Below are 21,335 nucleotides of genomic sequence, written 5' to 3' on the forward strand. Positions count from 1 at the left end.
CAGCCACTTAAAACAAAGTAGGAAACTTGCATACACTAGCTTGGCAGCAAGGGAATGCACCTAGCCCACAAAGAACTAAATAAAACAAAATGGAAGGAAAATGTCCATACTGTGTTGGGGCAATATGTTTGTGGTTAGAAGCGTTAGGGATGGGGCCATAGGTGCTCTGTGGTAGAGCATCTGCTTTGCATGCAGAAGGTCCCTGATTCAATCCCTGGCATCTCTAGGTAGAGCCGGGAAAGATGCCTGCCTGAAAACTTAAGAAAATAAGAACAGCCCTGCTGGATAAGGCCCAAGGCCCAGCTAGTCCAGCATCCTGTTTCTCACAGTGGCCCACCAAATGCCGCTGGAAGCCACAGGCAGGAGTTGAGGGCATGTCCTCTCTCCTGCTGTTACTCCCCTGCAACTGGTACTCAGAGGCATCCTGCCTCTGAGGCTGGAGGTGGCCCACAGCCCTCCAACTAGTAGCCGTTGATAGACGTCTCCTCCGTGAAGTTATCCAGACCCATCTTAAAGCCATCCAGGTTGCTTGCTGTCACCACATCTTATGGCAGAGAATTCCACAAGTGGATTATGCGTTGTGTGAAAAAGTACTTCCGTTTGTTGGTCCTAGATTTCCCGGCAACCAATTTCATGGGATGACCCCTGGTTCTAGTATGATGTGAGAGGGAGAAGAATTTCTCCCTATCCACCTTCTCCACACCATGCACGATTTTATAGACCTCTATCATGTCTCCCCGCAGTCATCTTTTTTCTAAACTAAAAAGCCCCAGGTGTTGTAGCCTTGCCTCATAAGAAAGGTGCTCTAGGTCCCTGATCATCTTGGTTGCCCTCTTCTGCACCTTTTCCAGTTCTACAATGTCCTTTTAAAGATGTGGTGACCAGAATTGTACACAGTACTCCAAGTGTGGTCGCACCATAGTTTTGTATAAAAGCATTATAATATTAACCATTTTATTTTCAATCCCCTTCCTAATGATCCCTAGCATTGAATTGGCGTATTTCACAGCTGCCGCACATTGAGTCGACACTTTCAACTTGGAGAACTTCTGTCAGTCAGTGTAGGCAATACTGAGTTAGATGGACCAATGGTCTGATAAAGCAGCTTCTTATATTCTTAAGAGCTTGCCTTGCTGGTTTTCACGGCTTTTTAGTTGTCAAAAGGCTCGATGAATATTCCTTTGTTAGCTTGTTACAGTGCAGGAATCCTCAGCCTCTAAAGAAGCTAAAGGTTTAAACAAAACATTATCCAGTTTTTGTTTTTTGGTATGCATGTAGTGGAAGGGAAGTGGGAGTGAAGTTCATGTATACTGATGATGCCATAGGCATTATCTGGTATGTGCTCATAGCATGCTTTCAACCAACCATTGTGGGAATGCTTAGCTGGGGGGAGGAAGGAGAACATTCTGGCCTGTGTGCTGGGAAAATTCCTGCAGCAGAAGCACTTGCTCTAGGAAGGTCTTTGGGATCCTTCCCAACAAGTAAGTAACAGCTACACACAGGGCTGGTGTAAGGAGTCAGCATTCTTTGGTAGCTGCTAAGGGCATACTGTGGATCCCTGACCGTCAATGCCCATGGCCTTCATGCTGCTGCAACAGAGTGCCTCCCTTGGCCAAGAATCTCTGTGTTATCGCCTCTCTTCTCCTTTCTTCCACAAATGGGAGCTTTCCCTCAGAGGCCGCTGCAGCATTGTGGAAGGATCTGGGGGAAAGTTCCCATTTGCAGATTGGAGGCAACTTGAGAAATCCCCTGACCATGCCAGGTGACCCCCACCATGAACCTGGGGTGGGGGAGGGGGCGCCCAGGTACATGGGCCCTACAGTGAGCACTTAGTCAAAGGCACCCTTAGTGGCATCCCCTTTACTGCTGTACTTTTGGAAAGCTATATTTCAGTTATTTAAGTCTACTGTGTTTTCTCATTGGACTTTGGATTAGACTCCATTTATCAGTGCAGAATAACTGGATTGTCCTTGGAAATGGAACAACTGAGTTGGTAGAAATTAAGATCGGTGAGATAGCATCTGTTCAAAGAGATGCCTTCAGCTCATTAATGCTTATGCAATTTTATTGAAGAGTGGCAGTAAACAGAGTCAGGTCTGCCTTTTTAAAAAACATGTCACTTTGCATGTAGCAATAACAGTCTTTGAAACTCATTTGGATATAACTGCACATGAAATGGGTATGGTGTCTGTGCTGGCAATACTTGTGGAAGGCGAATATTCTATTGACTTCTGCAGCCATGAACCAGCAGTATTAGCAAGAGTGACCAATGTGCAATGGGAAAAGTGATCCTTCAGGACTTCTTTAAAGAAAGCAAAAATCTATTTAAAGCAGTCCTGTGTGTGTATGTGTGTGTGCGCGCACATGTGTGTGTGCAGATTCTGCACTCCAAAGTTAACTTCTTTAGCCAATTGCTTATGGATCTTCTCCAATCTGCCAGTGAGAGAGTGAGTGCAATTTGTTGAATGCAGCTTTCAAGCTAATGTAAGCAATTGTGGAGAAAGGGCTAGATGCAAAAAGCCTATTTCACCCATTCAAAATTTACCACAGCATTCTTGGCTTTCTTTTCTTACGAGTGTGCTAGTTCTGGAAGTGGCTGTCTAGAGCAAAGCTGCCAGTAGTCATGGCAAAGATAAAATAGGGAACTAACAGGACTTTTAAAGAAAGAGTTGCCAACATTTCAAATGGGCAGCATATAGTTTGTTCATCATCTGTCTTCCAACTGTTGAGCATTTGAGGTTGGTTTGAAGTAGTCCAAATGAGAAAGTTTTAAAACACTATGTGTGTGTCTGAAGACACAATTCTTGTTAATGCATAAATAGTGGAGTAAGAATTGGGTAGTACAGGTTATATATCAGTTCCTGTAAAAGGTCCTCTGAATCAGTTGCTGAGTCTTGTATGAGGGACGCTCCCAACTCTCACCCCCATAATTCTGATCCTATCAACAATTTTTGCATGGATTTTGATACCTGGTTTTTGCTCAGTCGCACAAGTAAGAAGCAGAATATGTTCAGATATAAAGTTCTTGCTTAAGCACTTGCTCTTTATGTTAAGATGCTTAGCTAGAGTTAAATCTCTTTCTGACCATTTTGCTTCAAGTCATCTGTCTCTCTGCTACTTACAGATAAGAAAGCTGACTGCACAATTACGATGGCTGATGCTGATTTGCTGGCTCTGATGACTGGCAAGATGAATCCACAGACGGTAAGTAAAGCGTAAGGGAAATTGTACTGCCCCTCTGGTGTAATTGTTCTACACTGTTATTACAACTAATACAAATATTTATATCCACTCTTCAACCAAAGTTCTCAAAGCAATTTACATAGAAAAATAATGAATAAATAAGATGGTTCCCTGTTCCCAAAGGGTTCATAATCTAAAAAGAAACACAAGGTAGATACCAGCAACAATCACTAGAGAGATGCTGTGCTGGGGTTTGTTAGGGCCAGTTGCTCTCCCTTTGCTAAATATAGGAGGACCACCACTTTAAAATGTGCCTCTTTGCTCAGCTCTCATTTTATAGCAGAGAATTAATGAAAGCTCCCTTCAATCCCAATTAATACCGGACTAAACTATTGAGCACCTATTCATTTCAAACGAGCTAAAGATGGCAAACAGACAGTTTTCACTAATGTACTTCCAGAGGATTTAGCAAGAACTTTTGCTGACAATTGTTTTAAATGCAGATGGATGATTTCCTTTTTGGAACAACTTTTGTTGTTTGGCTTGATTGCTCATTGCTCATGCTGGAGAAATAAATAGAAAATTCTCTCCCTAATGGTCAGTAATCACTGTGGGATAATTGTGTATGATTTCTGTGATTATCTAAGCAGTGTATTGTTCAAAATAGTGAAACTAGCAAACTGCTTTTCTCCTACAGTGGAGATATGCATCCAGAAATGGATTGCTCCTAGGGGTACAGACCTCCTTCCAAGTCTTTGAGGAGTCCCCCCACATTTTACTCCCCCCAATAATCCGTGTCTCTCCCCAAAAAGTGTCTTTCTTCTGCCGCTACCCCCCCAAAAGTGAGGAGTTGTTCCTCATGCTTCCCCTCTGTCTGCCCCTCTGGTTGTTCCACCTGCTTGCTCCTGAGACAGGGCCAATCGGAGTCAAGCCATTCTTTCCATATATGCGGGGGGTGGGGGTGTAGAGCTAGTAAACAGCTTTTTCATCACTCGGTATCCTAACCTACAACACTTATCAGCATTTCACATAGAAGCTCTTTATCTTGTTCTTCTTTACGTATATAGCTGTAGAAGTTTTATTTAAGTTTAGAGGAGGTAATCTCTTGTGTGGCAGTCTCCTAAATGATTGACTTGATAGATCTTGAAAGAAAACAGCTCTGAAAAGGTGAGAAGTGTTTATCAGAAAAATGTAACACAGTTCCTTTCTTATTTCTTCTAGGCTTTCTTTCAAGGCAAATTGAAGATTGCTGGGAACATGGGCATGGCTATGAAGCTACAGAGCCTACAGCTGCAGCCGGGCAAAGCTAAACTTTGAGCCATTTCTATTTCAGAATGCAATCAAGACTTGAAACTAGGTTTTGGAAAACTAGGCTGGAACTAGATGTTGGACTTGGCATGGTATTGGTTTTCTGATGTGTGATCAACTCTAGCTTTCCTAAAGCCTCTGTTTTAATGGCAATTTACGTAATTATTGCCTTTCATAAATCAGTCTAGACTATTGCAAAGTCAATAAAATATTAGTGGATTAGGGTAGCCTAGAACTGTTCATAATGATTAAGATCAGTATGATGTATAACAAATCCTGATCTTAGTTCATTTGAAATGGTTTTTAAAAATTCTAAAACAATAAGTCAATCCACTGTTAGGAATCTTAAACAGTAGAAAGGGCAATGGGGAAAGAGAATCTCACTTGCTCTGCAACTTGCAAAAACTACTCAGATTTATTTTAGGATATCTTTCATAGTGATTCAAAACAATATTCCTTACTTTGGCCAGGATCCAAGAGTGATTTTAGGTAGTCCCAAGAATTTGGACATGCTGAATGAGACCAACACACATCACAAATTGCTTCTAAAGTTCCCTCTGGTCATTTGCTATGTGGCATGGGATGCTGCTGTTGAAGAAACGCAAGCCAAAAACTCCTGAGGGTGTGTCAAGCCAGTTCTGCAGCTTTTTGGATCCTAGCCTTTATCTAACAGAACTTGCTTGTTTCTAAATTAATAGTATATATTGGAAATCAAATTGTATACACTGATGAAAACTAACAAAGCAAATTAACTGTAGCGCTTTACCCTTGGACATATGCTTATGAGGGCAAAGGCTGATACTTTTTAAATACTTGATTGGTTTAATTATGATATATAGAGTTCTGGAAACTGATGATTCTTTAATAAATTGTTATCTAACATGCTAATTTTCTAATTCATTCTGTTTGGAGGCAATGTATTCCGATTGAAAGTTTCATAGTAAACTAAACTGCATCTTCAATTTCAACTTGGGGTTTTTGTCCTATTTAATTATAAAATAGAAGTTGCATTTTTTTAGTATTATCAGATGGAACATAGGAAGCTGCCTTATACCGAGTCAGACCACTGGTCCATCTAGTTCAATATCGTCTGCGCTGACTAGCAGAAGCTCTCTAAGGTTTCAGGCAGGAGTCTCTCCCAGCCCTACCTGGAGATGCCAGGGGGTGAACCTGGGACCTTTTTGCTTGCAAACGTGCAGATGCTCTTCCACTGAGCTGTGGCCCCCATCCCCTAAGGGCAATATGCAGAAGAAGGCAACTAAGATGATCGGGGCTAGGAACACCTTCCTTATGAGGCAAGGCTACAGCATCTGGGGCTCTTTACTTTGGAAAAAAAACGACTAGGGAGACATGATCGAGGTGTATAAAATTATTCATAGAGTGGAGAGGGTGGACAGAGAGACATTTTTCTCCCTCTCTGACAACACTAGAACCAGGGGTCACCCTATGAAACCGAAGGTCGGGAAATTTAGGACCAACAAGGGGAAGTACTCACACAGCACATAATTCATCTATGGAATTCCTTGCCATGGGATGTGGTGATGGCCACCAGCTTGGACAGCTTTACAAGGGGCTTAGACAGATTCATGGAGGACAGGTCCATCAATGGCTACTAGTCTGGTGGCTGTGGGCCATCTCCAGCCTCAGAGGTATGATGCCTCTCAATACTAGTTGCAGGGGAGCATCAGCAGGAGAGAGGGCATGCCCTTACCTCTTGCCTGTGGGCTCCTCAGAGGCATCTGGTGGGCCACTGTGTGAAACAGGATGCTGGACTAGATGGGCCTTCGGCCTGATCCAGCAAGCCTATTCTTATGTTCTTAATAACTTATAGACCTCACATGTAGTCACCCGTCCAAATGCAAACCAAAGTAGATCCTGCTTAGCAAGGGAAAATCCATGGTCACTACCACAAGACCTGCTTCCCCCACACAAGACCAGCTCGCACTGATATGCACACAACATGTGGTACTACAAAGACACTTGCTTTGCATAGTAAAATGAAAGTAGCTGGTGTTCTGTAGAATAAGCAGCCTTCTGCATTCCAGTTCATTGAGTGTCCTGCTCAAAACTAACTGCAATGTGGGCCAGCGAAATAAATTAACTTTCCCCTCTGTTCCAAATAGCAGCCAAGGGGTAGAATTTAAATGTGCCTTTTAAACATTGTTCCAAATTAAAAGGTCTTTGGAATCCCAAAGCACTTCTAGATTTATCCTTCTATTATAAATTTACTGCCAAAAACATTTCCTTCTGTTGCTCTGGCAAGTGTGATACATAAAATATCCCTTTCTTTTAATGCTTTTGTGCTATACAACTATAAGATTCCTGAAAGCACAGAAATATACTGGGTTGTATAGTAGCAGACCATATATATTGCATTTAATGAGAAACAGATGTAGACCAAGATCTTTGAATACAGAAGCATCTTTATTGTAATAGAGAAATACCTTTCTTCATGTACTAGTAGACAGAGGTTGCTACAGACCCAGGGACCAGACAGCTTCAGTTAGTATGCTTCTTGCACTATATTGTGCACTTTGGGTACAAATACCAGAGTATAAAATGCATGTATAGCATTCAGGCTGAGAGGAGCCCAGACACATAGAAACGGTCTGCTTAAATACATAGCAATGGAGATTAGGAAGTGATCAGGCCTCCATTTCTGTGCATTTTAAGTGGAAATTTAGCTGTGTTTGACACATGCACCTGTCCCCCCTCATACATACATAGTGTATATAGATAGTGTATTTTGGATATCTTGGATGCATCAAAGACCACCCCTAGATATTTAAAGCATGAGTCTTGCTTGATTGTGTTCCCATTTATGTGCCAGGCGTGTCTCTTTTGGTCTCCTGGCAAAGGCCATGATTTTGGTTTTGTGGTAGCTTATTTCCAGGTGGTCCTCCTTACAATAGCACACAAGGGCCCTCAGTGCTCTTCTAAATCCTATGGGGGTCTTGGAGAGAATAATATTCAAAACTAAAGATTAAAAGATAGCAAGAAGTGTGCTCTACTTATGGAAATGTGATGCAGAGATTTAGAATAGAATGACATCTGCTTTAGAATAATTTAAAAAGCATTTTAGTTCAAATTAGGCAAAGGCCCAGTTCTCTCTCTCGTTCACTCACCTGCATATGTGGTCGCTTGTAGTACAACTTCATGGCAAAATTCCACTTGTAAGTGCTTTGTGTGGAATGGCAGCTTGTGGGTTAACCTCATCACGGCAAATGATGGTGCAACAAAGTAGTTACAAATTACAATTGCCTAAACTAGATGGAGAATTATTTCACATGAACAAGTGATCTTGAGGAACTGTGCCTCGCAGTTGTGTCATGCATGAGTGGCTAGCTGCATTTATGAATTGGGCCTTAGAGAGGCATCATAAAGAGGAAGAAAAGAGGACATTTATTAAACAACCTTCACTGAAGACTTCAGGTGGAGTAGCCTTGAGGCCTAGCATGGCAAACTAACAAACATATTCATGGCCAAGTAGAAGTTTTAAGTGCTCAAATCTGGCTATTTTGCATACATGAGCAAGAGGTTATGGCAGGAAAGACCTCAAATAAAGTAAGGCAAATGTCTCTTAAGAATATAATTCACACTTGGTTGCATAGGGCTCTAGATTTCCAGGAATTAACATGTTCAATGTATGTATAATAGAACACTCCCTATCTAGTACCCTGTGGGACGGGGGGCTGTTGGGACAAATCACACGACCAACCTGGAGGACAGGCAGAAGGCTTCCCAAACCTTGCCTCCCACACACCGCCAGATGATCATTGTTTTGTTGGGAGCGCATGATCAGCCCTGCTCCGTGCAGTGTGGGGCAGGGCGGATTGATCTGAGGCTGGGACTTCTTGCCCTGGCCTCTGTCAATCCCACAATGCACCACACGACACACACAATGCATTGGGGGATTCCCCCAACAGATGGGCACCCTAGGTGCCTGTCTCTGTGTGCGGCCAGGCTGGAAGAAGCCTGTGCTCGCACACCAGCAAGTAGCCAGGGGTAAGGGAGCGCTCGCTCCCTTAACCTTGGCTAAAAACCAGGGTAAGTAGCGGTGCTAGGCAGCAGTGCCCCGCTGGGATCAGCCCTGATCCCGGCGGTTCTCAGGCACAGCCTAACTCGGGCTGGGCATCCCAAGCCCAGGTTAGGCTGCGTGTGAGAACAGCCTCATTGTGTAATGCAGCGTGCCCTTATTTTGATTTTATTGGTAATGCTGTTGTGGGATTAAAATGTTTTAAGCAGGAAGAACTCCCTTGAAATTGTGGCAGATGAGACGTGACTACATGCTTGTATTTTGCATAGTTCTGGGTTAAGTGGCCTACATCCAGACTACTGCTGCATTAGTGTTATGCTATTGTATTAGTGCAAGAATATTGTCTCATTGTGGTGCACAAAGAAGGGAAGGTCTGTTCCACACTATTTATTTCTTGCACTAGTGGAAGATGTAGGTACCTTGCATTGCACAGTTGTTTGCATGACATATTGCACAACCCATTGCACAACCTGGTATGTGTCCTGGAGAAGAACTTCCACTAGCGGTTGTGAAACAGCAGAGACCACTGCACAGCTCTGCAATCTTCCTGAGTGTACTCAGCTTGTTTTATTCCACTGGCATGACGCTAGTGGATGTAAACCAGTAACTCGTATGCTAGGAACTGTATCCCTGTAAAGAAGAGTCACACATTCTTCCTTGGCAATTGCAACAAAAACTTTAGAAAAAGTTATAACTTGTTTATCAACTGGGATTAAGGGCCTACTTACAGACTAATGTGTCACTAGCATAATGCTGTTGTGCTAGCACAAGGATGTAGCACGGTGCTCTAAGAGAGGAACACCTGTTTGTTGCCCAGTTCTTGCGCTGGCAGAAGATGCTGACAAGCGTGCACACCTGCTGCAACCTTGTTTTCCAATAGATTGCACAACCATGTGTATGTCCTTGGAGTGTATGTACAGCTCCTCAAACTCCTTATGTGCAACTTCTTGTGATGTGACAGTGCCACACTCATGTGGATGTCTGCCAGTGTTGATAAGTTTGCAAACGCTTGTAGCTAGATCCTGTTAGCTTGTAGGGTTAGCCTTTTTACCTCTAGATTTTCTTCTGAACCCTCTGATTCCCCCCCCCCGCTTAATCTTTTTTTAAAAAGCCATGAAATGCGCTTCAGTGGATGAACTAGGCCTATATTCTATTGGCTTGTAAGAATGTGGGAAGTTGTGTGTAGCCTTTTCCTTATTTTGCTTCACTTTTTGCTTTGTCGTCTTTTAGCCTCGTTTCAATCAAAATTTGAACTATACATGGAGTTCTTTTTTTTTTCTTCTTCTTCTTTTTTTTTACATTTTATATCCCGCTCTTCCTCCAAGGAGCCCAGAGCAGTGTACTACATACTTATGTTTCTCCTCACAACAACCACCCTGTGAAGTAGGTTAGGCTGAGAGAGAAGTGACTGGCCCACAGTCACCCAGCTAGTATCATGGCTGAATGGGGATTTGAACTTGGGTCTCCCCGGCCCCTCCCCGGCCCTAGTCCGGCACTCTAGCCACTACACCACGCTGGCTTCAGCTTCTTGCGTGAGGCAAAGTACATACTTAGTTTGGAATATAGACACCCAGTGCTTGTTGAAGCTCTTTCATTGATCCTGATTAATCACTTTTGAATATGTCATGCCATACACTGTATCCCGACCTCTTGAATGTTGTAATGAATGTAGTTTTAAAATCAGTCTTATTGTCGAGTGGTGTATGAGCAGGGCTCTAAAATAAGTATTTCAGTCTTTCTCAGACTCAATACCACTAAAGGCTGCTTAACATACATGATTAAACTCTCATTGCTTAATCCCTGCTAGCTTAATGCATACATCTCAATGGAAGGCGCTGTGTTTGTATTGACAATGAATACTATGCATGTTTTATCTGTGGAGATTACTATTGGAAAGTAGGAGGATCGTATTTAGAGATGTCTCACGCATTCCATTTTTAGATGTACACCTGAAACTCAGACAATATTTTGTCTTCCAAGCCCGGTAAACACAATAAGGATGTGCATGCACATGTCCCACCCCCGCCCCCACATGCACTAGAAATACTAGTTTAAACTAATATTTCTAGCATGTGTAAAGGAGTGGTTTGGAAGATCCTCACCCCTGCATTTAATTAGGGAAAGGTGCCCCAGTACATTGTGAGGGCGGGGAAGGATGTGTACACTCGGCATGCATGCATGTCCTTCTGTGTAGTGGGCTGGCCAAATGAAGTATTGTCCAAACTCGCCCACTGTCAAGTATAAATTTAACAAATGTTTGAAAATATGGATCATGCAGGTACACGCATCAGAGAAGTGGAATGGCCGGAACAATAACTTTCTAATATTTTTGTAGTGAAAAACCTTTGCTGTGTGATGTGTGATATGACCCTGAGTCAATGTAGATCATTGTGCTACAGTCAACAACTGATAAACATGCATGTGTACAACATCCTTAAATAAGTGTTTTCTTAATATTAATGCAAATAAGCTGTTGCACAAAGTCAGTGCACCTGGGGGTGTAATTTATACTAAGACCCAGGCAGGTTTTCATACCTGCAATATGCATATCACACTTTGGGGTATGTGTGGGGTATCAGACTTCTACAATACTGGCCCACATCCAAACTCAGTTTGTTCTAAGTCATAGAAATGAAAGGGACTTAATTTAGTTGTCACTAACTGTTTCACTGACTTCAACAGTCATAACTCTCTAGTATGGGTGTTATTTATATAAGTATAATTTTAATACAGTAATTAAAATAAGGCAATTTTATTAAGTGAAGAAAACTTAAGACACCTCTCACTGATGTTAGGCAAAGCATAATGCACGTCTGTTAGAAGTAAATCCAACGATATTTCATTTATTTTACAGAGAAGTGTTTAAAATTAGGGTGCAGGTACTGTAACAACCATGGCTTGTTCTTCTGAGACTTTCTATCCAACATAAGTAAATATATTTGTGAGGGGTTGCAGCAAAAGCTGTTTGTTTACCACACCAGCAAAAACAAATTCTTGTAGATGGAATGAATCATGGCATTTTTCTGATCATGCAGTCAAAAAGGTATAAACATCTGAAAGTTCAGCTTTCTTTCCTTTCAGCATGTATATTGACATGGTAGCCAGAGTAGTGTGTTTTTTTGAATTGGGGCTGTTCTTTCGGATTGTAATAAAGAGCCAACTTGGGTGTTACTACTTATTCATTGGGGAGAAATAAGATTCCAACATGTGGCAGACAAATACTGAAAGCAAAACTCTTGTTGCATGGAACTAATTTGGGCAGTGCTTGCAAGCAGATGTGGCAACTTGTACAGGCGACAGCATAGCTTACTCAGAATCATGTGTGCTTAAGTGACGTCTCCATAGTAGCACTGTAAAATGATGGACACATTTGGCCTTGGTTGCCAAACTATGATCCAGATCATTACAAAGTCATTTCAAAGGTGCCAGTATACCAGCTGCAGAAAAAGTCCCTTTATCGCAGCATTAAAAATATGCATTACTTGATTCATCAAATTCTCCATCTCGTTCTCTCTCTTTTTTTTACCCATGCTGTATGATCCTATACAAAGCAACTTGTTAATGGCCACTTAACACACTTGGGAAAGACTGGTTCCTGTTTACCTACCACACTTCTGCAGCAAACCTTTTCACTTGTGAAGCAAAGCCATGAATCTTAAACCACTTGCTAAAAAAATGTGCCCAGGCCTGCAGCGAGTAGTAGATCCTGGGGGGAGAATGTTCATGGGTTGCCACACATTCTTCCTGTATATTGGACCTTTAGCACTGCTGGGTATTGCTTTTCTGCAGTCAGCTGGAAGCAGGATTTATGGCAACACTTCCATTCGACACAATATGGTGTGAAATCCCCTGCTATAATTCACAGTACTTTTGCATCAGGCATAGAAATATCAAAAGTTTAAACTTGTTTCTTTGTCTTTGTTTGCACACTTGTGCTTAGTAGAGAAACAGACTTGAACAAATACAGCAAGAAGGTTGAAAAGGCGAATACAGCTTGCTGAAAAGTAATTGGTGGAGAACACAACTGCACTGCAGGATATATAATGGTGGAAGTGCAAGCCAACAATGCATGTTAAAATCCTGCTGATCAGCTGTTTGGCATGGGAAGTGGAGGAGAGGCTGAATCTCCATTCCAAGCAGTATTGCACTGGGTGTGGGATGGGTGTGTGTGTTTGTGTGTGTGTGTGATTATACATATTTTAAATAAAATCTGATCTGTGGAATTCAGAACTGATTTTGATGGATTCACTTCACAGACTGCCTTGTTGACCACTCCTCTACCCAGATGTGTCAACAGTTCTTTGCCAATCCGTATGTGAAAGGCTGCCATTGCAATTGTGATGCAAGTTAGAAAGACCACCACAAACCAAGTGTTTAAAAGGATAAGACGATAGCAGGAAAAACATGGGGATCCAATGGTTTGAAAGAGATGTCATCAGGATTCTAATCCATAAATTAGTTGTGACATCAAGAGAGTAAATGCTAATGCGGAAGCAAGCACCTATCCCATTGATCAGATGCAGAGAGACATCTGATGGACAAATGGAAGTTCATCTCTATAATTATAAAACTATAAAAACAAAAATATGTTATAAAACATATGGGAGCATAATGGCTATCTTAATTTTGTGTAGGCTACTCAGATATTAGACAGAAGCTGATGGGTTGCAGGCTGTATTTGGGAGGTTTTGTACAAAATGTAAGCAGAGTAGCAGCAGCTGGTAATTGCTCCCTTCTGGGAGCTTGTGTGTTTTATCTTTTTGAGATTTAAACTATGCAAAGGGGTAACCTCCTCCTCCTCTTCTTTCCCCCTCCCTTCACATGGCCACTTCATAGCCTGCCCATTTGCCTTGATAGGGTGACTCCTTTTTCCTCCACTCACCAGACCTTTCTTAGGTATTCTTAAGTATTCACAGACCTTTCTTAGGTCTGTGAGTAGAACCAAGCCTTTCTTAGTATTAGCCCGAGCCAATCCCCCTTTGTGTAGGCCATCACTCACACCTCATGAACCCAAAGTGGGCCCTTCTTACTCACCCCCTTACTCACACAGACCCCTGGCCATCCCTCTATATCTCCCCCCAAATTCAAGGGTGTAGCTGGGGGGCCCATGTTCACCACTCTCCCTGGTGGCCCCTTAGAGTGAGAGAGATAATGAAGAAAATAGGGAGGGGTGGAGCTGGGGGCCCTGAGTTCTTTGAACCCATCCACTCAATTATAGCTACACCCTTGTCCAAAACTGTGAGAGAGCAGTATAGGTCTCAGGGACACCCAAATTATTCCTTCCTTAACTAGAATTTGCATGAGACTCAATTATTTTAAAATTCATCACCTGCCCTCACCTGCACTAAGATAGATCCCACTGACCAGAACTTTTGGAGATATTGGTCTCTTACACAGTTCTGGCTGAGCTGTGAGTGAGGAAGATAACAACTTGGAAAAGATATGAGGTGACGAGGAATGCCATTTGACTAAACACATCTAGAGTATCTCTGTGACGCAATCAATGTGATGATTGCATGCATGTGAAGATTGTCACACGCTCCCCACCAAATACATGGATGTTGCTTGGCTGGCAGGTAGAGACAAAAATATTTTGAGAAAATTCAAAGAGAAGATTCAAAAAGCTTGAAACACACATTTAAAGCAGAGACTAAGGACTCAGAACATGTAGATATCATATGTGCTAGTTTTTCTAAGAGGTTTCCAATTTATTCTCGCTCCTCTGTTTTCTCCTGTTTGGATTAAGGGTTCCTTACCCTCACAATCACACCAGTTTTCTGGTTCTTGGGGGAAATGAGCTACTTTTTGATGCCATTGTTGCTTGTGTGGTCCTGGGGTCACAGAGAGCAGACTACCGAGGCTGAGGGTGGGGAGCGCAGAACAAATCCGAGATCTGAGTCACTTTACATAAAGCAGCCAATTTGTTTAATGCAAACACACACTTCTCTCATTGGCTTTTGGGAATAGTTTATGGTTCAGTGGTGGATCCATTCCAGTCAAAGCAAGCCAAGATAATTGTGTGTGGGGGTGGAGAGGAGGAAATAACAATAGAGCTTTAGATTAAGCAAATGTTCAAGAGGAATTGGAAAGAAGAACTTGGAGGATTTTTGATGCTCAGCAAGTACCCAAGGGAAGAGGTTGCCTATATTTTCCTTACAGGTATTGTACAGGTCACAGCAGGGTTATTTATATAACTTGTGGCTTTTATTAATGCATATCGAAATAATTCCTTCCCAGTCTGGAAGAACTGTGGTGACAGGAATGAATCCAGTTACATGAGGGAATTTTGTTCTACCTCTAAAAAGGACATGATGATAGTACATGACTGTTTACTCCATAGTATCCTCAAATAAAAATGGAAGATGTGGGATGAAAGGAAAGTCTTTTCCTCCGGGGAATCCCAACTTGCCTGAAATCTCTGAGGGCTGTTTCTAGTACATAATAAAGACCTGCCGGTTGATTGAGAGCTAGAAGGAAAGGGGATGAGCAGAATGAAATACATCAGAAGAATGAATTACTTTTTCAGAGGCATTTAAGGAGCCCATGTGTGAGGGGGTGGGGGTGAAAAATAAACCTAGGGTTCACGGTTGGACAGTGTGAAAGAAAGAAAGAAAGAAAGAAAGAAAGAAAGAAAGAAAGAAAGAAAGAAAGAAAGAAAGAAAAAGAAAGAAAGAAAACCAGGCAAATGGAAATGCTGACAACATACTGTTTGAAACCTGCTCTAGTCAAATGTGCCGCTCTCTATCAGTTTCCTTGTTGTTCAAAGGGAAATAGTTGTGCTGATAAAGGCAACGGGAAGTTAATATTTGCCCAAGTCATTAAATTCAGACCATAGCTATGAATGTCTTCTTTCTCTTTCCCCCTCCCCATCCCTTCCATTCTGTTCACTTACATTTCCCCATATGGTGACTTTGGAAAATTCCTCTCAGCATAGAAAAGGACAGGAAATTCTCTTTGGGAGAGAGGGTTGCCTATTTCTCTCTCCCTTTCTAGTTCTGCTGATCACATCTGGAAAGGATCTGGCTTGGGAAGGGGGGAAAGTGTTCAAGCGCTTGGAGTGTGTAATTGACATGGCATGAGCAAAGAGAGCCTTTGGAGGGGACAAGAGAAGCACTTTTCTCTGGGCACTTGCATCACTATCAACCAAGCGAAGGTGAGTTTGTTTCTGCACTTTTATTCTATAACAATATGATACTTAGAGAGGGCAGTGAACAGCCACAGTGATTTGAGCTGCAGCAGTCTGAAAACTCACTGCACACAGTCAAATATGCATAACCTGCTAATGCTGAACAGAAATAACAAAAGAGGTTATGATGTCCTGAAAGGCAGAGAGCTGTAGGCACTGAATAATTGACTGTATAGTATGCATATCTTTACTGGAAATATCAAATCTGTATATTTTATTGATGCCTAAAATATCCAGGTACCTTTAGGCATGTGATTCTTATGGTCCTGAGAGTCAGAGGACCATTGCTGTTTGGACCCTGAAAGGAAATCAGAATACTGCAGCCACTTAAATAGGGTGGGGGGGGGATCATATGCATACTTCCCATTCCTGCTATATTTGGTTTGGTGTCTTAGGATCTGAGCCAAACTGAGGGGTCCTTGCACAGACTGGAAAGACGAGGTCAAAGCAAGATGAGGAGCTCTGGATGGAGGAGAACTTTATGTAAGAGCTATGCTGGGGGGCGCAGGAACCTGCCAGACCTTAAGTCCAAACATTATTTGAACTGAAAAAGAAATAAAAATATCTCCCGGTTTCACTGCCTGCTTTGCAGAGCTGACAGATGTGTCTTTGTCCCAAGTGTCTCTCTGTGGTACCAGAGCAACTATTGCTTCAAAAGCTCAAGGGGAATGGGGGAGATAGGTTGAGGCCAGTACTAGCATGTGAGTCTTCTTAGCAGAAAAGTGGGCCAGGAAAAACGAGGTGGGGGACAGAATCTAGTCACTCCATATTCTTCATCTCATATTATTCACCCCATATTCATTCATCTTTCCTCCAACAAATTGTACTTATTGTCAAAGGAGATTCCACTGCTTTGAGGTCAATGCAGTTAACACCAACTCTTCATCTGAAATATCCAGAAATACATTATGTATTATTAGCTCGTTATGCTAGACAACTATATAAAAAACATCTACTACGGATACTAGCCAGAAAAATATATGGCGTGTCAAGAAGATACGCAATAGTGAATGTTTCAGTCCCAGAAAAGGAAGTCATTCAAGGTCTGATTATTGAAACTGGATTGTGGACAACAAACAGCTTGGGTCTGAATTCTGAGGCTGAAGCCAGAACAAAATCTTGTCCTGTTCTTTGGGGAAGCTCTGTTATATGGAGAATAAATTTAAGCATCAAGAAGTCTGGGTTAACTCCTTGCTCTGCCACAGTGTGATTCTGGTCACCCTGTGTAGGGAGAGGGTCTATTCCTTGGATGTGCACATCTTTATAGATATACCAATGACTTTGTAGTTAAACCACGAAGTCAAGTGCTTGATATTTAATGAGGCTGTTCTCACATGCAGACAAAACCGGGCTAGGGAAGCCCAGCCCAGTTTTGCCTGCACGTGAGAACCACCCGGAGGCATGGCGGCAAACCCACAAGCCTGTTAGCCAAGGTTAGGGTTGCCAGATTCTGGCTTTCCAAATCTGGGTGCCTAATTTGCATATATGCAAATTGGCTTTAAATTAAATTTTGAGCAGAATAGTGACTGCACGTTTTGCTCCATAATTCTGATTCCACAAGGGCTAGAGCTTAGTCCCCCCCCCGCCCCTTTTAACTTAAAGCGAAAATTTGGGTGGGCTAAGCAATCTGGGTGAGATGCTTAAAATTCAGGTGAAACCCAGAATTCCGGGAGGCATGGCAACTCTAGCCCAGGTTAAGGGTGCAAACGTGACCTTAGCCCAGGCTAACTGATCATGTGTCGGTGCCACATGGCTCTGTGCAGCATCCACACACCAGCAGCCTCCCAGCTGGTGTCAAATTATTCACACTTGTGTGGTGCATTATGGGAGTTCCTGGGGCTTTCCAACTCCCAAACCTCCCTGCTGCCAGCAGAAACTGGCAATCATCTGGGCGGACAATCCGCCCACCCAGCAACAACGAGAGGATTGTCTACAGGGGCGGTAAGCTTTTCAAGGCTTCCTTCCCTCACCCCTTTGAGCCCTTCTCACAGATCGTGAGAAGGGGCTCAATGTCTGATAATAAATTGGGATTGCTCTTCATTTAAGTATTTCCATATTTACTTTTGGAGGGGTTGGTTTTATTACACATATATCCCACCGTTCTTTATAATGGAGCTTATTTGTGGCAGAGAAAGCTAAGGCCCTTTCAGTTTCTGAACTGCTTTATTTGTACAGAAGTGAGCGATCATCAGGCTGGAGACTTCCCAGTCAGTCACCCATCCAGGCACTGGCCAGGCCTAGACCTGCTTCACTTCAGCTCTGTTTTATGCACCCTCAGAGCTTACCTTTAGGACCTTGTGCTGCCAAGCTTTCAAGCAAAGGAGAGGTTATAAAGGAAGAGGTTAGAAAGAGAGGTTAGAAAAGAGAGCTGGTCTGAGAGGAGAGCTGGTCTGGTGGTAGCAAGCATGACTTGTCCCCTTAGCTAAGCAGGGTCTGCCCTGGTTGCATTTGAATGGGAGACTTGATGTGTGAGCACTGCAAGATATTCCCCTTAAGACAGGGGTAGGGAACCTTGGCCCTCCAGCTGTTTTTGAACGACAACTCCCACCATCCCCAGCCACATGGCTGGGGATGATGGGAGTTGTTGTTCAAAAACAGCTGGAGGGCCAAGGTTGCTCACCCCTGCCTTAAGGGATGGAGCCACTCGGGGAAGAGCATCTAGGTTCCAAGTTCCCTCCCTGGCATTTCCAAGATAGGCTGAGAAAGGTTCCAGTCTGCAACCTTGGAGAAGCTGCTGCCAGTCTGTGTAGACAATACTGAGCTAGATGGACCTATGGTCTGACTCAGTATATGGCAGCTTCCTGTGTTCCTATGTAATGATTCCCAACTTATTATAACATTTATTTGGTTTCAGTGGAAATGTACCCAAAGTTCAGGTCCCTCTTTCCTGTGCTGTGGCTGCTGGTACTTAGCGCCAACAGAGTTCAAGTTCAGAAGAATGAAGACAGCAATGAATTTCCAGAAAATTCATCTGAACTACTTGATCCGGAACGTAATTCCCTGGCTCCAGACTGCCCTAAAAAATGCTCCTGCAACTCAGAAGGAATTGTGGATTGTGGCGGTTTTTCTCTGAAAGAGTTTCCCATAGATGTACCAGAATTGACAAGCCACCTTTCCTTGCAGGTAGAACAACACTAAACAAGGACTACAAGCTATTTGTGGGGTCATGCCCACCATTGCTTTGCAGCTGCTAGTAATGATATTTGTACAATGCATGCAAAGTTCATGGCAGGTGTGTCAAAACTGGTGAAGGGAAAGACATTAGTTAAAACTGACCAGTTCTGACAATGTTTTCTCAAATCATATCTGGGTCGCAATTCAGGACATGCCAGGAAGGCTTCAGGATATCCACAACAAGGTGTCATGACAGGCACATGCTTGGCACATTCCCTTTTAAATGTGTGAGGGGGAAAGTATTATCAGAACTGGCCCATTATAGGCTCCTTTGTGACAGAGAACAGGGTGCACTAAGGCAGGGATCCTCAACGTTGGGCCCCCAGATGTTCTTGGACTTCAGCTCCCATAATCCCCAGCCAAAGGCCACTGGGCCTGGGGATTATGGGAATTGAAGTCCAAGAACATCTGGGGGCCCAACGTTGAGGATCCCTGCACTAAGGCACTTCTAGCTTATTGAACTACTATATTTGCACAGAAGGTGAGCAATATCCAGGCTGGATGCAGAATTCAGCAAAAAACAAGATCTCAAAATGTAGAACCCCTAAATTTTAAAATCCATTATGGTCTGTACCCAAAAAAACTGCATGCCTAATTGGGTGCAAACCATAATTAAGGGATGCTTGGACTTACAAAATAGCTCAACAGGCCCACCCGATAGAGCTTCTGTAGCTCAGTGGTATTTTGCACGGAGAGGGTCCCTAGTTAAATTCCTTGGCATCTCTTGGTGGGTCTGGGAATGCCCCTTGCCTGAAACACTGGAAAGGTGCTTCCAGTTCGCATAAACAATACTGAGCTAGATGGACTAAGACAGTTTCACGAGTTTCCAAAGCAGTTTGTAATAGGACTTAGATGTTCTCTGTTCAAAGATGTTCTCTGTTCAAGAACAAAATCCACATGGCGTGCCAAAATGCAAACCCTGCTTCTACTGTGGGTTCTCTATCTGCTGCTGCACAAGCAAAGGCTTGTGTTCCATACCAGTTGCTGTGGCCTACTGCGTAAGACAAGCATGACAGAGAGCTGGACATCTCTGCCCCACAAGCCCAGTAAAAAGACAGGCATTCTTATTATTCAGATCCCAGTGAAGGTTCTCAAAATGGCTCTTTTGCTTCAATTGGGAACTTTCCCTTGTGGCTTTAGCTGCTGATTAATCCTCTCTCTTCCTCCAGAACAACCAGATAGAAGAAATCTTTCCAGAAGAGCTTGCACGTCTTCACAGGCTAGAGACACTCAACTTGCAGAACAACAGGCTCACTTCCAAAGGTAATCTGGAAAAGTCCAAGATGGCTTCAGATTATAGATAACAGCCAACTAGGATGAACTTATAGAAAAAGTCAGCTGTATATTGTAAGTAGGCATGGCAAATTAACAGTGGACTGTCCTCCTAAGCTAGGTGGCCAGATTTGGCTTTTAAAAAGCCAAATTCTGGCTTACGGCCCATTTGACCCACGAGTATACCCCTTAGGTTCTGGCAACTCTGCTTACAGAACAGTCTCCAGACTCTTTCTTTCCCCATTCCTTGGACTAGGAAAACCTGGCTGATGACTTGTGCTTGGAGCCCTGCCAAATAGCTGTATGTAACCCTGTTCGATAAACTTGTTTAATAACCAATGCGGAGTCAGTAGTCAAGGTTCAACAGACAACATAGGCCAGAGATCACTAATGGAAAAGAAAGGGAAATGTATATACACACATTTATAGTAGGCCTCCCCCTCCCTCCTGCCCCTTTCTAAGAACCATTAATTGGTTCTTCATTTTCTGAAATGTAATATTCACTGTCTAAAAATGCTAGCTGAAGGAGGAGACCTGGCAACAAAGCTGTGTGCTGCAGTGCAGAACAGACATATTTAGGAAACTCCCTCTAGTCCCTAAGGATTATAGTCTGATTGAGATCTATTTTATTTGTTTGTTTGTTTGTTTGTTTTATTTAAAATATTTCTATACTGCCCAAAACTTGCATCTCTGGACAGTTTAAAATTCAAATCATTTAAAACATCAATTAACATTTAAAAGATTTAAAAAATTTAAAACCCAATATTAAAATTATTTAAAACTATAAATCTAATTAAAAGCCTGGGTGAATAAATGTGTCTTCAGTGCCTTTTTTAAAGTTGCCAGAGATGGGGAGGCTCTTATTTCAACAGAGAGCATATTCCAAAGTCCAGGGGCTGCAATGGAGAAGGGCCGTTCCCAAGTAGCCGCCAGATGAGCTGGCAGCAGCCGCAAGTGAACCTTTCCAGATGATAGCAGGCGGTGGGGCTCATGGATGGTCCTAGAGAATCTAGAATGGTCCGCCTGTTGAACATGGTTTCTAAGTTAGGTTTTCTAATGCATGTTGTCAGTAGCATTATGGTGCACTGAGCATCCCAGCTGTAATGTACTTTCTTACTACAGACAGCTGTTGATGCTGCAGAAAAATGATAACATATTTTGAAGAAATGGTTGTGA

General features: G+C 42.7%; 2 protein-coding genes across 8 annotated transcripts in view; both read left to right on the forward strand.

Annotated features, from left to right (window-relative positions):
* Window positions 1-5,459, forward strand: part of SCP2 (sterol carrier protein 2) — a 51,826-nt gene extending 46,367 nt beyond the window's left edge. For both annotated transcript variants that reach the window (XM_053244586.1, XM_053244587.1), the window contains 2 exons: window positions 3,125-3,204; window positions 4,405-5,459. In XM_053244586.1, coding sequence (XP_053100561.1) covers window positions 3,125-3,204; window positions 4,405-4,500 — 176 coding nt within the window. In that variant the 3' untranslated portion in view covers window positions 4,501-5,459. The remainder of the gene's footprint in view (window positions 1-3,124; window positions 3,205-4,404) is intronic.
* Window positions 5,460-13,991: 8,532 nt separating this feature from the next.
* Window positions 13,992-21,335, forward strand: part of PODN (podocan) — a 47,351-nt gene continuing 40,007 nt past the window's right edge. For 4 of the 6 annotated variants that reach the window (XR_008306704.1, XM_053248392.1, XM_053248390.1 and 1 more), the window contains exons 1-4: window positions 13,992-15,680; window positions 16,109-16,196; window positions 18,568-18,836; window positions 20,057-20,150. Coding sequence is in view for 5 of the 6 variants with exons in the window: in XM_053248392.1 (XP_053104367.1) it covers window positions 15,603-15,680; window positions 16,109-16,196; window positions 18,568-18,836; window positions 20,057-20,150 (529 nt within the window). In the remaining variant the exon portion in view is untranslated. The remainder of the gene's footprint in view (window positions 15,681-16,108; window positions 16,197-18,567; window positions 18,837-20,056; window positions 20,151-21,335) is intronic. The other 2 variants (XM_053248393.1, XM_053248394.1) reach the window with 2 other exon arrangements.

Source organism: Hemicordylus capensis, chromosome 4 (genome assembly GCF_027244095.1).
Source record: "Hemicordylus capensis ecotype Gifberg chromosome 4, rHemCap1.1.pri, whole genome shotgun sequence".
Lineage (NCBI taxonomy): Eukaryota > Metazoa > Chordata > Lepidosauria > Squamata > Cordylidae > Hemicordylus > Hemicordylus capensis.